Raw genomic sequence first — 17796 nt, forward strand, 5'->3', positions numbered from 1 at the left:
AAAGCTTCCGCCGATGGCGGCGGGTTGAACAAAATCTTCCGCCGATAGTGGCAAGTAGAATAAAAGCTTCCGCCGATAGTGGCAGGTTGGGACGACCTCGTAACCCAATCATTAAGGTGTCTAAGAGTGTCCTGATTTAACAACGAATCTCGCTTGAGAGTGCCATATAGTAAGGTGTTTCGAGTTTCAACCAATGCTTGAGAGGGGATTATTAGGCCAAAATGACGAAGGAAGTGCACGCTGGGAATGGCGCGGCAAAGGAAGTCATCGCCCGAGTTGGCGTAATCATAAAAACTGTCCGTTGCTGATTGGAGCGACCAGGAAAAGGTAAATGGCGTGAAGGCCGATCGGCGTAAGGCGAGTGGCGCAAAGGCCAGCCGAAGCAGGGGCGTCAAAGCAAGAGTGCCGGTGCGTGGACGCGAGCCGCATGAAGAAAAGTGTATCACCTCGCAACGACACCAGGATAGGCGAGTCACGGATGGCACGACAAACTGTGTGATAAATGAAGTTGTATCCGCCGTTTCGTAAGATTAAGGAAAATAGTTGTTTAAGCTCCTCCTGAGTCGCCCACCGGATCATGTGGCGGCACCATATTTTGCCCACCCGACCCGGGTGGCGACGTGTGCATTATGGCGCGGAGTGGTACGAGACAGAAAAAGTACCCGCTATATGTGGCGGGGTAATATAAGGCGTCCGCTATGAGCGACGCCGGCGAAAAGAGTGTTCCCGCGAGGAGGTTCGACCACTAAGATCTGTATGGCAGATTGAAGTGAAAAGGATTTTGATTCGGACCTCGAATTTCTAAGGGGGTTTAATGCAAATTTGTTTTACGGAGGGAGGTTGCCTAGGACCCCATGCCGCAGCAGTTGTGCATGTAATTTGTTTGCCTGAACGAACATTAGTTTCTCCTTTGGTATCCATTTTGCTACATCCAAATGTTATTAGATTGTGATGGGAATGCAGTGTTTATATTTGATTTTTCTTGATAACATTAAAAGATGTAAGGTAGTATGAGCTAGCGAAGTGCTATCATGTGGCATACAATTAGTGACTACATGTCCAAGCGCTAAGATCTTTTAAAGTTGGGCTACTAACATGTCTGAACACTAAGATGTAGGGTATCATGAGCTGGCCGAATGTAAATGTCGTAAAATGTTGTGCAAGTTTGAAAAGTATCCGTGTGAACTGCATGTGTACGACTTTCACCGAAGGACAGCGGCGCGGGCCGCACGGCGCGGGTGTTGGTGATGTGAATCAGGTGGTGCACAGTTGATCAGGAGTGTTTCATGATGGTTATCTGCCGCAGATGGCGGAATGAGATGGCTCACGGGCATGTCCGCGCGTATGGTGAAGTGTGATATCCCAGCAGGGTGTAGTTAGGTTCCGCACGATGGCTGGTTTCGTGTCTGCATACGCGTGAATGGTGACCTGTGTCCCGGTTACGCATGGTATGAGGGGTTTGTATCCGCGCGGGCGTGTTGACGGAGGAATTCGTCATTGTACGTGGTACCGGAGGTATGTTACGATTGCGCATGGAGTGGCATGATCATCTCTAGTGTCCGCCGGAGGTTGTGTGACCAATACGGTCACCGGCCGGGGACGGGCGGAAATTTTGGGTTCTATTCTCCTTCATGTGTGTATGCCACGTAGCCCGCGAGAACCGCTGACAAGTCCGCCACCCGCGCGGTGGAGCATGCTCGGTGAAGGCGGACCGGATCCAGTCGCGGACGCTACCCGCCATATGTGTGAGAGCTTCGTGGTGCACTGGTCGTAGTTCCAATTGGATAAAGTCAATGGCGTATGAAAGTCAACAATTGGGTACTGTACACAAATATAAGAAGTCAATTATATGTGTAACTCAACAATTGGGGTCTGACTAGTGAAGTCAAAATTCCTATTCAGCTAAAGGAGGATGATAGTCAACCAGTTTGTGCAACAGGATGTGATCGACTAGTGAAGGAACTTTGATTTTTTATTCGACACTCTGAGCATGTAAATAATGACAATGGAGTATTTTTGTCATACCTTGGTTTTGTCAAACCTTGTATCAATGGCAGAACCAGAACGTTAGCTTAGGGGTGTCCTAAAATTTTTTTTTCACCGTGCAATTATACAATATTAAAAAAACGACAATAAATAAATAAAGTTAAAAAATAACAAATAGATTTGTCATTTTCTTTTTTATAGCTTGAAATCATTTTTCTAAAATGGACGTTTTTCTAAAATTGGCGTACATAATAAATAAATTAATAAATATTATTGTAACTGAAAGTAATAAATAAAATAAAAATCTCCTAAAGAATAGTTGTCTCCATACATCAAGAGAGCTTGCTTTAAAATATATATATATATATATATATATATATATATATATATATATATATATATATATATATATAGGGAGAAGATCATGCGAGAACCACCTCTTATTGCGAGAACCGTGAGAACCAATGTAAACACAACCAAAAATGCCTAAAAATAGTTAAAAATCACACAAATTTTTTTTTTAATTTTTTATATAAAAATCGCTACTTTTCGAAGCCAAAAAAAAAATCTTTTTTTTTGCCACTATAAGTAGCGATTTGAGCATAAAAAATATTAAAAAAAAATTAGATTTTTTTTTATTTTTTTAGATTTTTTAGGTTTTTTGGGGGTTTAGTTTTTAGCATTTTAGCATGGGGGGGGGGGGGGTTTAGGTTTTTGGGAGGTGGGGGAGGGGGGTTTAGGTTTTTGGAGGGGGGGGGTTAGGTTTTTTTTAGGTTTTTTTGGGGTTTTAGTTTTTAGCATTTAGCTTCGGAGGGGGGGTTACGTTTTTTTTAGGTTTTTTTAAGGTTTTTTTAGCTATTTTAGGTTGTGTTCACATTGGTTCTCGCGGTTCACACAATAAGCGTGGTTCTCGCATGAGCCCCTCCCTATATATATATATATATATATATATATATATATATATATATATATATATATATATATATATATATATATATATATATAATGTAAGTATCTATAGAAAACCCACTTTAATTTAGAAAACCCGGGAAACTCAAAGCTCCCGATGTTTTTTTTTCTTGGAAAAATTTACACATGTTATATACATGTTTTTAAGGGTTTTGGGCAAAAAAAAATCAAAAAGGCGCCGAGTAGATATTTTAAAAAAAAAAATAAACAAGTTTTGGTGTAACACATGTTACAAATATGTCAGATGAATGTAACATGTGTTACACCAAAACTTGTTTATTTTTTTTTTTAAATATCTACTCGGCGCTTTTTTGATTTTTTTTTGCCCAAAACCCTTAAAAACATGTATATAACATGTGTAAATTTTTTCAAGAAAAAAAACATCGGGAGCTTTGAGTTTCCCGGGTTTTCTAAATTAAAGTGGGTTTTCTATACATCCTTCCCCTATATATATATATATATATATATACATATATATATATACATATATATATATATATATATATACATATGTATATATATATATATATATATATATATATATATATATAAAAGAATGAATAATAGTGAGCCACGTGGATTGGTTTCCAACTTTCAAGAAAGAAAAAACAAATCCAAGTAATAAATAATTGTTTTTTTTGGTTTAAGAAAAAGAGTTCATCTTCCTCAACCTTCCTTTCTGCAACAACCTGCAAAAATGGTGAATGTGTAATTTATCAAAAACCAAAATCATCTTCTTCTTCCTCACTACGGGTGGTCTTAGGGGTGTCTTTGTAGTTGTTTATGGGTATCATTTGTATCAAAATAAAAAAAATAAATAAATTTACACTACCGGTTCAAACTTGAGCCCAGTCCCGTGATCGGGCTGGTTGAATGCTAGGTCCACCCCTGCCTTGTATTAATGTAAAAAGGGTAAATGACTTACTTGATTCCATGGCATATAACCCAACAGAAGATAGATCTCAATATTTTCGCTTGTGAAAACCTTATAAAACTGAAGGTGTGCGCCTTATTTAACCCGAAACTGAGTATCCCCTTTGAACAAAGGTGGACCTGGGTAGGAAGGAAAAGCGAGGTGTGGTTTGTGTCGAGTCCCACGGATGGCGCCAATGAAGAAGCATGAACCTGTGCCAGTGGTGTTCATAAAGTGAGCCTTCAGGGTTTTTATATCTGCCTGGGCGTCTTTGAACCTGGCTTCCATGATATTTCTGATATTTTGAAGCTGAATTTCATGTTGCTGATCAGCATTTGCTCTTTGTTGGTGAAGCAGAGGTTGAAATAATGCCCAAAGGTCAGTGGGAGCAGGTGGTGCCTGCTGTTTTTGTAACAACTGTTGCAGTATGGTTTTGATTTCTGCAACAGATGTATCCAGTTTGTTAACCCTCTCCATCAATTTTCGGTACATTAAACCATCATCCAATTTAATGGGATCATCTGATTTCCCACCAGAGGTTGTTGTAACAGTGGTTGACTGAGGGAGACTTTCCCAAAAGTCATCCCATGTTGCCCCTTTTTCTTGGAACTGGGGACTTCTTTCCTCAGCAGAGGTTACCAATCTAAGCTCACCAGTGTATACAGGATACACACCAGTATTTAGAAAGGTTCCCATAGAAGAAATTGCCTTCAAGGAAGTCTGATTAATGAAACTACTGTCCAAGTGTAAACCAGTGGGTTCAACACTTGTAGTAGCTGCTTCACTTGAACTACTGACAGGAAGTACTTGTACATCCTGCAGTGTAACCTCCTCAGGTGTTGTTGGTGGGTTAGCAATGATAGGGAGCTCAGACTTAGTCACTTTCTGTGGCATGCTCTCAGTGATAGGTGGTTGAGAGGAACTGATTGCTATCTGAGTTATATCAACTGCATCCAACAAAAGTTTTGTTTGTGGTGGAATTGTAACAGTGAGTATGGGAGTGGAAAGAGGATTTGCCCCGGGCAGTGGGCTGGGGATGATGGATTCAACTGAGTCCAAAGCAACATAATTTGATGTCCCTATTCTTACAACCTGTTCTTTTTGAAAAGAAACAGGAAGAGCTTGAGGCTCAGGTTGAGATATTTCTACCATCTGCTGTGAGGAAGTAGCAGCAGTGGTTTCTGGTGACTTTTGTGTTTTCACCGGCAGTTGATCTGGGATCTCATCTTCCAGAGTTGCCTTTGTTTTAGGTTTGAGGGGCTTTTGTGTTTTCTTTTGTCTTGGTCTTTTGGTGGATTTAGGTGTCGGTTTCACAGCAGTTGTTTTGCTGCTGTGATCACCTTGAGCAGTGGGCTCAGCAGTAGGTGCCTGAGGAGCAGTGGTAGCTGCTAAAGTCTGCTCAGGAGCCTCTGCTTGTGTTTTGGACACTTTTGATAGCTTTGTAAATGTTAACGGTGTAAGACCATTTATTTGAAAAGATTCACCCTGGATGAGTACATGAGCATCATCCTTTCCAAATTTCTTTTGAAAATAAAAGCTTAGGAACCTTGGAAATAGTAAAAATGATTTGCTATCAACATTTTTTACCAAGTCATTAAAGATCTCCTGTGAATAGTTAAAGTTTTCCCCATGCAAGATAGCATATGCCAGGTATTGGATCTTTAATGGAATTTCATTGAAAGTAGTGGTCTTATTAGAAACACACATTAAGAGGGTATGAAACAAAAACCTTGGGGCAGGGGGAAAACTGCCTTTTTTGCAAAGTGTCTTTTTACATTTGCTTTGCATACCCTCTTTCTAAAAAATCTGTTTGATACTCTATTTTAGGGAAAGAAGTCTTACCTTTAAGATCATTGAGTTCAAACACCTCAGAGATGGTTTGTGGTGTGATTTTAACATCAACACCCTTTATCGAGGAATTGATCGCTTTGGGTGTTTTATCTTGATATTCAGGTTTTGCATTTTTCCAAAATTCCCTCTGGGTTGCCAAGTAAATCGGAGCATCAGAAGTCAACAAAGTTTTGTACTTTGAAGATGAAAGGGCATCTATGACGGAATTGAACGTTTCAGTGTTACTTGGTTTTGTCAACAGACCCAAGTAGTTATGGGGAGCTTTGTATCGAATTTCTATGACCTTTTGACTGGATTTCCTTTTAACTGATGAAGACCTTGATTTTGCCATTTGAGGAAGAAGGACGATGAGGAATTTTGAGAGAAATGGAGGATAACTGCTTTGAAAAAGGAAAAATGAATTCGATTCGACAGTTAAAAAACTGTTTGGGGGTTTGATCAGGGTTTTATAGCAGAAAAAGTGAACGCTGACGTGGCAGCGGTTACAAAAGATCTGAAGGCTATGAATTGTCCACGAGCCAACCCCTGATGAGTAATGGAACACAGTTGTTTTATAAAGACACTGATGGAATAATAACAGTGGTTGCAATGATTACAATGAAAACAGTGGGAGACTTTAAGTTATCAGTGGATAGCCTGAAAACATTTTAATGCTTATAATTTGTTAGGATCTGAGTTTGGATTGATTGTGATTTGTGTTTGAATTTAGATGAACAGATGAAAGAGTAGTGCAGCGGAATTTAATGGAACCAAACTTTTCACAATCAAACAGAAGAAATGCTATCAATCATACATTTTCTAACCCTGAATCAAATGATTAAATTTATTTTTAAACTCTGATTACAATGTGTGTATGATATGCAAACTCCCCCTCAGCCTGAGCTCACTGTTTGTTCGTGCAGAAAGAAGATGGTGAATGAGCTGAACAGAACAGTACAGAGTACTGTTCTATTTATAGGCACTTGCAAACCACTGAGCACCAAAGCTGACGTCACCATGAAAGTGACCTCTAACCTCCTAACAAACTCTAACCTCTGATCTATACAAACACTGCTATGCTAACTATTGATATTACATTTCAATGCATAAACTAAACATAAACTGTTGCTGCATCCTTCCACTGTTGTGAACCCAGCAGTACTTGTCATGATCAGCAGAGCTTGAACCAAGGCAGTAGATTGAGCAGCAGAGCTTTAGTTCTTCTATCAGACTTTGTCTTGGTCAGCAGTTATAGGTCAACAGATTGCATGATCAGCAGATAGGAGGTCAGCAGATGTTGAAACCACTTTCAAGGGGAGAGACTTGCAACCAGACATCTGCTTATTTTGAATCTACTGCTGTGATCCAGTTTTGGCTTTCATTATCTGTTCCTTTGGTAGGGTTCAATCCCAACATAATTCATAAAAAATTTTCATTTTAACTATTTTTAAGATGAATGTTGAGATTTTTAAAATAAAGTATTACATATAATCAGTTAGCATGCTGGGGTGATGTGATAAATACCGTTATATATAAACAACCCAGTGATATGAAATTTAACAATCTAACAGAGTATAAAACACTGATGTGATAAATATGTTAACATAAACAAAGGTAGAATATCTGCTTTTAATTTGAACAACTTTTGTTATTGGGCGGTGGTTCGTATTTGAGTTTGTATAGCGTTTGTCTCGAGAGATAAAGAACCACTGCTACACTAAACACTGTTACATAAGAAACACTGATAAATAAATAATAAAGTTGAATCCGCTGTAATTGCTGAAACGCAGCTGCTACTGAGCAGTGGCTTTCCTTTCGTTGATTAGCCTTTAGGTACATAAGTGGTTGTCTTTAACAGGGCTTTGTCCTCAACAGTGGAACGCTCTCATCAGTCTTTAAGTACATCAGTCTTTATTGAACATCTGATTTACTTTTGGTCAACATCTGTTTGAATTTTTGGTCAACATCTTATCCTATTGTGCTTTTGTAAGATCTATAATATGGGTTCATGATCTAATTCGGTGATTTTAATACAATGTTGTTGAATAGAATAAGATGGTTGATGTAATGTGGTCGTATTAATAAAAAATAGTAATTAATCTAAATAACTTTTCCGAGCCCGGGAAGCAATCCCGAGTAAAAACCTAGTACCGTTATATATAAACATCTCAGTGATATGAAATCTAACAATCTAACATAGTATAAAACACTGATGTGATAAATACTGTTACATATAAATACTGTTAACATAAATAAAGGTAGAATATCTGCTTTTAATTTGAACCACTTTTGTTGTTGGGCAGTGGTTCGTCTTTGAGTTTGAATAGGGTTTGCCTCGAAAGATAAAATATAGCTAACCACTGCTACAGTAAACACTGTTACAAAAGAAACACTGGTACATAAATACGAAAGTTGAATCCACTGTAGATGATGAAGCACTGCTGCTACTGAGCAGTGGTTTTCCTTATACGGATTGATCAGGCTTTAGGTACATAAGTGCTTGTCTTTAACATGGCTTTGTCTTCAACTGTGGATAGGCCTCATCAGCCTTTAAGAACATCAGTCTTTATAAGGAGGAGTGGTTAATTATAACAGTCCTTAGCATGATCAGCTGTTATAACCACAACATAACCCTTTGAGAGGAAGCATTGACACTATTAAACCTCTGTTGTCTTACCAAACAGATGTTCAGACACAATTCAACATCAACATAATTTAAATCTTACTCAAACACTAAATAATAAATAAAAATAAAATACAACATAGATTCATAAAATTAAATTTATTCATTTATTCATGACCTTAAAACTAAAAGTCCAATAATTACATAACATACTGAACAATATTAAAGTTCAAATGAATAACAGCAAGAATTAAGAAACTTTAATTTCAACTCCATCGATTGTTGAACCTCTAGATGTATGTACTTCAGCATCGCCAAGAACTGCACGTCTCTATCACCGCACTCTATATTACTGACAACACAAATAACAAACAAACCTAAAATGCAAAGGTCTCTTCTCAACTGTTGTAGCACATCTAAGTTTTCAAGATATTGCACGAATCTATCCATACTTTCTATAAAAGAAGAAATCCCAATGACAAACCTGACGCAAGAAAACCTGACTTTCGATTTAACGAAAATCGAACAACGCAACTTTTCACGATGTTGCAACAATGATACTGCAACATCGATATTGAAAGGTTGATGTGTGATGGGAAGCTTCATTAAAACGACGATGTTGGAACAATGATACTGGAAAGATAACATGTTCAACAAACATTGGAACAAAGAAGTGTAATCGAAGATTAGCGCCTAAATCACGAGAAAGATGCATTCGAGAGAGAGAAAGAGATAAGCACACATATATGAGCGAGCGAGATTTGAATGTGATAGCAGATAATTATATCTTATTTATAGGATTAGAATATACGGTTTGAATTTTGAATTTTGAATGTGGGAACTGATAATTATTAAATTATCTTATTTATTGGGAACTGATGTTTATTTATATCCTCCTTTATTAAAATATTAAATATTAAATATTTGAATTGTTATGCAAAGTAGGAAAAAAAAGAGAGAGAAGGTCAATTGTCATGATGACTTTTCTGTAATTACTGATATTATCAGTAATTACTGATCTGATTTGAAAGCAACTGTCATGATGACTTTTCTGATTTTTAAAACATAATAACCGTCAGTTTGAAATTCACATTTTGCATATTTTAAATGTCCAAAGCTCAAGAAATTAGCATTAATTACTGATTTGATTTGCAACAAATAGTCATCAAGAATTTTTTTTTATTTTTTTAATATAATTTTAAATTTTATGATCAAAACAACGTTGGAGGAAATCTTACTTCATTCGTATTTAACGATGACGTAAAATGATAATTTCATTGTAATTCTAGTTTTTATTTAATAATTTCAATCTATCACTAATTAACACCATCAATAACAAAAAAATTGAGCAGTGGCTGTTTTTTTAGGAAAACCACTGATGGTCAATATCAATAGATGTCAACAATAAAAAAGTGAGCAGTGGCTATTTTTTCTATCAGATGATACCCAACAGTTTTTTAAACAATGATGTTTGGATAGTTAATGGTCAACAGATTTTGAAGAAACATATGTTTCGCCTTATATATTAGTTGTCTGGACTTAAACAGAAGTTTGACCTTAAACAGATGTTTGCCCACAAACAGAAGTTTGACCATAAACAGGTGTTTGCCCATAAAGAAATGTTTATCTGGTGGTTTAAAATCACTGTTGGGTTAAAATTGTTTTTGTGGAGGTTGAAGGGGATTGAAACGACTGTTGGGTTAAAATATTGTTTTTTGGGAGAAGGAACATGCATAAAATGGTGGTTTAAAACCATTGTTCGGTTAAAACTGTTCAACCTAACATGTGTTTCCATTAACTATTGACGAAATTGCAAACAGATGTTAAAACCACTGTTTGTTATTGTACTTCTTTACAAAAATACATAGAATTCAAGAAAATGAAACAATGACTTAAAGAACTATAATTTAACACATAATATAATCGGGCAAAGCAATCTATTATATGAGAATTCACTGATTCTTACAACATGAAACAAAACATCATCATCTGCAATAATCAGATGATCAAAATGCAGTACATGAAAACGCTTCTTCAGCTGTTGAAGAGTAGCCCTTTCCTCATATACTTAATCCTTAACTTTGTTCATAAAGAGCTCCTTTAAAATAAACTTTATGCTTCTTTTAATACAAAAAAGGCAGGAAACACCATTACTCTAGTAAGACAAAATCTTATCTTAAAATAATAGCAGATCCTTTTTTGCGTTTAGTAGGAACTACTGTGGGTTCTACATCATCATCTTCTGCACAAGTCAATTATAATCATCATTTAGTCATAAGAAAAAATTATTTTACCTATAAATTTAATAATCTTTCTTTGTGTTTAATTAAACTTTATGCTTCTTTGAATACAAACCTATAATAACCCGCAGCAGATTGTATGAATTTCAAACAACTGTGATTAGACTGAAATATAAACCGAGAATTAGAGTATATCACTTCAAAATTAAAAACTCAAATTTGAAAATCGGAGTAGCAAAAAACACATACGTTAAACGATGTTGGAACAATAATACTGGAAACAACCGTAGAACAATCATCATCATTATCATCTGCAATAGATCATTGACAATCATCATTTAGTCAGAACTCAGATAACAAAACTTTAATAAAAATCAAAAATAAAAACACATAGCATGATTATGGCAAACCAGATATCAACAAAAATCAATAGATGAAACCCTAATTTCAAAAAGAATAATCGGTGAACATATTCACAGATCAATAATCAACAGATGTTGTACTCATATCATAACCATTAAGAAAAATCAACACATATCTATAAACATACAAATCAAACCTGAAGATGAAACAATCTTGTAAGAGAAACACAGCAGAACCATTAGCCGGCGCCCCATCTCTTGATCTAACTCTCGAACGAAACCCTAGCAATGGTTACATGAAAAGACCCAAAACACAAAGGATTACTGTAAATAAGAGGAAATCATGAAAGTATTTCAATAAAAAAAAAGAAGAACAAACCTTTTGATGAAGTAATGGATGAACAAATGAAGGATGTACGCCAAAATCTGATTTACAGCGTTTGTAAAATTTGAATCGCCGTAATATAGAGAGAGAAGGAACCCTGGGCATTTGTAAAAACCTAGTTTGTAAAGAAAGAGAAGAAGTGAGAATAGAGATATATAAGGAAAGGGGCAGTGGTACTGTTGGGCGGGAAAAAAGAACTGAGGATGCCCTAATTAAATAACACGTGGCCCAAATAACTTTCATTTATTATATATAATAGATAATAGATTTCTCTTTTCTTTTTACCCAACATCTTAAACTTTTTTGATATTTCTATTAAACAAATAATATCTATATTTTTTTTAATTCTTTATTGATTTATATATTTTCGATCAATGCAATATTTTTTTTTATTTCTTTGATTTTTCCTATCAACTTTTTATACTTTTTAGCCATGGCTCTTTTTTTATATAAATAAACATATCAGATTTATTTTTTTTTCTATAGAATTAAATCATTATCTATTTCTTTTTTTTTTCCACATACATTTTGTTATTGATAACACAACAATCAGCAATAAATATGCATATTTATCTGATGGGTTACGCACCACTTGGTGAAACAACCAGAATCGAATCCTTTGGATTTGTATTTTTGAGTTCATTTTTATTCTTTAATTTCCAGGCCAAAAGATATAAAATATATTTTGAGCTGTAACTTATAAACAAAATTTTTAGCTGTAAATTGTTATAATCTCTCAAATGGTTTTTTTTGTTTTTGATTTTTTTTAATGTAGTTCGAGTAGAGCTATCTTTGTTTGTATCAACGTGTCGAAGTAAATTTTTAACATCGCTCTATTATAAAAAAATATTATAAATAAAAAATAGTGTCAAGGAATTGATATATTTTATTCTAATTTTCCTGATTATATATAAAAACTATATGATTTTTTTTAATATTAGTTTGACACGATTTGAATGAACATGAACTTTTAATCCTCTCATATATGTTAACTATTATGACCGACTTATACCAGTACGTGTTGTAAAAATCGCGACTAGTCGGCGATTAATTGCTAGTCGGTCAATAATTGAGTAATATTCGTTAATCAGTTCATTAATCACTAGTCGGTCCTGCTAAGACCTAGTCGGGTCCTAGTAGGACCTAGTCGCCCAGCCAAAAATTGGCGATTCCGGCCAGATTCTGGCAAAAAACCTGTATATTCCGGCCAAAACCTCTAAATTCCGGTCAGTTTCCAACAAACCATGTGAATTCCAACAATTAATCTTGTATACTTAAAAAAATGAGTTGAATAAGAGTTAAAACATAGCTGCTTAAAATATTTACCTATAAAAATATGTATATGTATACATAAAATTGAAAATTATATATAAAAAACCCGATTCGGTTAACCTCGAGTAATCCCGAGTAGTTGCTAGTTCTCACCTCACCGGTCAACTAACGACTAGCGAGTTCTCCAACCTTGCTTTATGTTGGAAATCAGGCCCTTGATCGAATAAACCAACACGCAATATGAACAAACTTGTTCGACTCTTTTATTAATTTATCAATGAGAGCACCCCAATAACAATAGACCTAACCATCTATTTATACTAAACATATTCTAGTCCTAACCCAACTCGAACTCTATAAATACAAATAAATAAACCAACTAGATAAACCTATCTAATAAACCTTGATGCCCAAGGAAACATCCTTAGACTAGAATTAGGAAACCTAAATAAAATAAACTAAAACTCTTAGCACCCTCCAACTTTTGAGTTATGATAAGATTAGTCCCAACAATCACCCCCCTAATCTTGTCAATAACTTTCTTCACTGCAATGTTTCCGTCAAAACATACCTTCGCCTTGAACCATCTCGACCCATCCTGGACACATAACCTTCACCTCAGTCACTTCCAAAGTCTTCTCGGTTCAACCCGAATCAACTTCACCACAATTGTAACATGTCACATGGCATCTCGTTGGAACTGTTCACTAACATCACGACTTATCACGGATCAACGACCTCTCCCCGGTCACATCCTAAGCCACCCGATTGAACTCCAACGCCATAATATTACACCGTGTTTTTTTTCTTTACCTTTTTCCGATCACCCTTGTTCAAGAGTGATGTGCGTGAAGTGTGTATATGTTTTAGGTATGTATTTTAAGCCCGTTTACACTTTTTAGCCAAGTTTTAAATTTATAAAACACGATATTTACTAACACTAAACACACATATGGGCAAGTGCACCCATCGTGGACGTAGTATAGTGTTGGTAAGATACCGAGGTCGTCCAAGGACACAAGAGCTTTTAGTACCGGTTTATCCTCAACGTCTAATCAAATCAAAATGTTAGAAAAAGGTTTTTAAATTAAGAAAATAAAACTAACTAAAATGCTGAAAGATAAAATAAAAATAAAAACAGATAGACAAGATGAATCACTTGGAGCCGACTCGTGTGTAGTGTAACCTTTGATTATTTTCGCACTTTTGCACTTGTTTAAGAGATTATCTTAGTTATTGTAGTAGGCCCCTCTTTTGAAGGTGACGTTACCCTCAACCCAGTAGTTTGAGTCAGTAAGGATACAATCCTAAAGGGTCGGATTATTGAAAGATAATTAATTAAGTTATTAATGCATAATGTGGTAGGCCCCTCTTTTGAAGACGACGTTACCCTCAGCTAAGTAGTCTGAGTCAGCAGGGATACAATCCTAAGTAGCTGGGTTAAAGTTTTAATAGTAGTTTAACTTATGAGGGGATCAAAGAGTTTGGACCCCCGCCATCCAATACCTTTGGGCATTGAAGGAGGTCCTACTAAATTTGACCCAGGTCCTTTGCAGGATCTATACACTGAACAATGGCAAGATTCTTACCAAACCGTTCCCTTAACCCCCGACCAGGTAGCCAACATACCTCTATAGACCGTGGAGACATGAATGGTGAAAATCTTTTATTTTATATAGACAGTAAAATAATGCCAAGACACCACGGACAAACGATAAGGAAGAATCACCTTCAACATAAGAAACTAGTAATTAAAGTCATTAATACAAAACCAATTAAAAAGTGCAAAAGATTAAAAATAAAAAGTATTACACTAAACACTTGTCTTCACCAAGTGATGTAAGAGACTTAGGCAAACATGGCCTTTGATTGTCAAGAACTCTTACGATCAATCTTGGATCCCGAGACGACTCACACACTCTACGATGAACAATGGATGATGGTGGTGGATGATGGTGTTATGGTGGTGGTGGGTGGTGGGTGAAGTGTGAGAGAGGTGGTGTGCCAAGGGATGAGTTGCAAGAGCTCCAAACACTCCTATTTATAGGCTGAACAGAAGCTCGGGCACGGCCCCGTGTCCGCTAAGCACGGCCCCGTGTCCATCTGACCCTCTCTCTTCATTAATTGCAATTCGCAATTACAATAAATGCGCCTGCAGGAAGTTGACCACGCCCCCGTGTCCGCTGGACACGGCCCCGTGGTGGGCAGTAGAAGCTTCCATGGGTTTGTCTTTTTTGCTGCTACTTGGGCACGGCCCCGTGATCACTGAGCACGGGGCGTGTTCAGTCTTCTGTCTTCTCTGTTTTGCTTGGGAAGATGCTGTCGGGAGGTCGGGCATGTCACTTTTGTTCCCTTTCTTGTATTTATGTTAGATTTTGCTGTCTTTTTGCTTCTTTTGTTATTTTGAGCTCATTTAATCCTGAAAATGCAAAAGGAAGACAAAAGCACACTTTTTTCAACATTAGTACTAAAAAAGGGTTAGTTTTATGCCACAATTGATGTAATTTATATGTTGCATTTTGTGCACATCAAAGAGGCTCTCCACCGACAAAGAAAACAAGCCACCCGCTTCTTCCGTTTTCTTCTTGCCAAACGAGACGAATCCAAAGCCACCTGCTTTGACAGATCCTTTATGCCCGCTTTTTACGCACATCCGCCGGTCTTCACTTATCACGAACCAAGTTAATCAAGGCACCATTCTCAACATCTACTGTTATCACTGGTTGTACACCAGCCGCGCAAACCCGCAACTAACAAACGAACAGCGTAGTATCTTCTTTTGATCACTATTAACAGCCACGGAACACAAGTGTTTATCACCGGTCACCCCCGTCGTCTTAACCGGTACGTCTACCATAACAACGACCTACCGAAACACTTTAACGCTTCCGTCTAACGATCTAATTTTATCAACCCAAATTAATTTCACTTGATTTGCATGTAGTTCACACCATGCGCTACAAACAAACCAATATAACCACCGACCTAAAAATGCATATCCGTTCTTTCTTCCTTTTTTTTTTTTTGATTGGTCAATGTGATTCTTTTTAACAATTGAACCACATGTGGTTCTACCTCTTCTAAATATTTAATTGCCAATATCACAACTAAGCTGCATCCCTCCATGGAATTACTGCTGATGTCTGTTTTTTCCTTTTTTCGTTTTCAAGCACCACCGGTTCACCACCGCTGCAACCCCGTGAGGGGCGGCTCCCCTTCTTGAAAACGACTCTCAAAACCGCCAACTAGCTCTGATACCAATTGTTGGAAATCAGGCTCTTGATCAAATAAACCAACACGCAATATGAACAAACTTGTTCGACTCTTTTATTAATTTATCAATAAGAGCACCCCAATAACAATAGATCTAACCATCTATTTATACTAAACATATTCTAGTCCTAACTCAACTAACGTAACAATAGATATGGTTCTTTTTGCTTTAGGCCTTCATTATTGTTGAGCCAGCCGTGGTGATACATGATATTGATCTTGTCCCAAACGATTTTATCATATACCATCACAAAGAAAATAGTTGATAGCCACAACCAAAATATATATTAACTGATTTTAGAACATATTTATGATCTATTTATTGTGTAAAGTAAACTTATCTATATATATTGGCCTTCAAAAGACGCATATTCAATTATATATTAAACTTAATACAATTTTATCACTGAATTTTAATACGCCAATTACAAACTTGAAGTGAAATTAACACGTACAAAACTTTGTCTTAGTGTCAATACTTCAGTTTCCACCACCACCACTACCCGACCCACTTCCACTACCTTTGCCGGCACCGGCACCCACTCCCACACCTATTCCGATCCCTATTCCGACCCCGAATCCTCCCCCCTTTCCACCACCACCACCAGCACCAACACCATGTCCTCCACCTAAACCACCACCAGCTCCTCCACCAGCCCCAAAGCCACCACCATGACCCGAACCACCTCCAATACCTCCACCACCACCACTACCACCACCTCCACCAGCGCCAACACCTCCCGCACCACCACCTACTCCTCCCCCAGCTCCAAAACCGCCACCATGACCCGAACCACCTCCAACACCACCACCTACACCTCCCCCAGCTCCAAAACCACTACCATGACCCGAACCTCCTCCAACACCGCCACCGCCTCCACCACCACCACCGCCTCCACCGGCACCAACACCTCCAGCACCACTACCTACTCCTCCTCCAGCTCCAAAACCGCCTCCATGACCCGAACCACCACCAACACCACCTCCACCGCCTCCACCACCACCTCCACCTCCACCACCACCAGCACCAACACCTCCAGCTCCACCACCTACTCCTCCACCAGCACCAAACCCACTACCATGACCAGACCCACCCCCAACACCTCCTCCACCTCCAGCTCCACCACCACCTCCAGCTCCACCACCACCCCCAAGCCCTCCACCACCTCCAACTCCACCACCAGCTCCTCCACCGGCTCCAAACCCACCACCACCACCTCTCCCACCTCCTAAACCACCACCATGTCCTACACCCCCACCATACCCACCTCCTCTACCATACCCTCTCCCACCACGTCGACCACCACCACAACCTCTCCTACCACCATACCGGCAACCATCATCACCCCACCGAGTTGTTTCACCAATGCCATCCCCAAGAGCCAATGCACTCAAATGGAACACAATAGCAAGCCCTAAAAGAATCACACACCCCCATTTATTAGAGAACCCCATTTAGTTTTCGATTCAACTCACACTTTTCTTGGATGTGTTCTTCTTCTCATGGATCAACAGTATTTATACACACATGTGAAGTAACCCGCAACTTGCAACTTTTACATTAGAAGTCACAGATACACGTAAATCCATTAATGCTGCATGAACATGCGAGACGTTGAAGGGTTGGTTGGGAAGTTATTTCAAATTTAATTGCTGCTGATTAAGTCAAATAGCAAAAGCTGGATATATGAAGTTCATTAGATATTGATTTTTTTTTCTCTGATATTTTTATTTTGAATTATTTAATTTAGAGTTATTTTCGACCATATTTGCATAATTATTCTTTTTGTAGTTATATAGCGCTTGCATGGGATAGGATGGTAGCTAGTTCGAATAATTTTAAGTTTTAGAGTATTCTTGCAATAATTATTAGATAAAAATTAACAGTGAAATTAACTTTTTTTGTTTAATCTTTTTTTTTTCTAATGTCCTAAATCAAACTT

General features: G+C 37.5%; 1 protein-coding gene across 1 annotated transcript; it reads right to left on the reverse strand.

Moving 5' to 3' along the window:
- Window positions 1–16333: 16333 nt before the first annotated feature.
- LOC110882931 (glycine-rich cell wall structural protein 1) lies at window positions 16334–17308 on the reverse strand. Its single transcript, XM_022130817.1, has 2 exons — window positions 16858–17308; window positions 16334–16806 (listed from the first exon to the last, which is right to left on the reverse strand). Exons 1-2 carry the CDS (start codon window positions 17306–17308, stop codon window positions 16334–16336), a joined length of 924 nt encoding a protein of 307 aa, XP_021986509.1.
- Window positions 17309–17796: the final 488 nt, after the last annotated feature.

The sequence above is a fragment of the Helianthus annuus genome, chromosome 10 (assembly GCF_002127325.2).
Source record: "Helianthus annuus cultivar XRQ/B chromosome 10, HanXRQr2.0-SUNRISE, whole genome shotgun sequence".
NCBI lineage: Eukaryota > Viridiplantae > Streptophyta > Magnoliopsida > Asterales > Asteraceae > Helianthus > Helianthus annuus.

What these genes read in the sequence shown, in the direction of transcription:
- LOC110882931 (XM_022130817.1), bottom strand. Translation starts at nt 17,308, where the DNA reads ATGGGGTTCTCTAATAAATGGGGGTGTGTGATTCTTTTAGGGCTTGCT. An exon ending in TGGTGGTGGTGGAGGTGGAG is followed by an intron (nt 16,807 to 16,857) that starts GTGGTGGTGGAG and finishes CGGGTCATGGAG; the next exon opens with GCGGTTTTGGAGCTGGAGGA.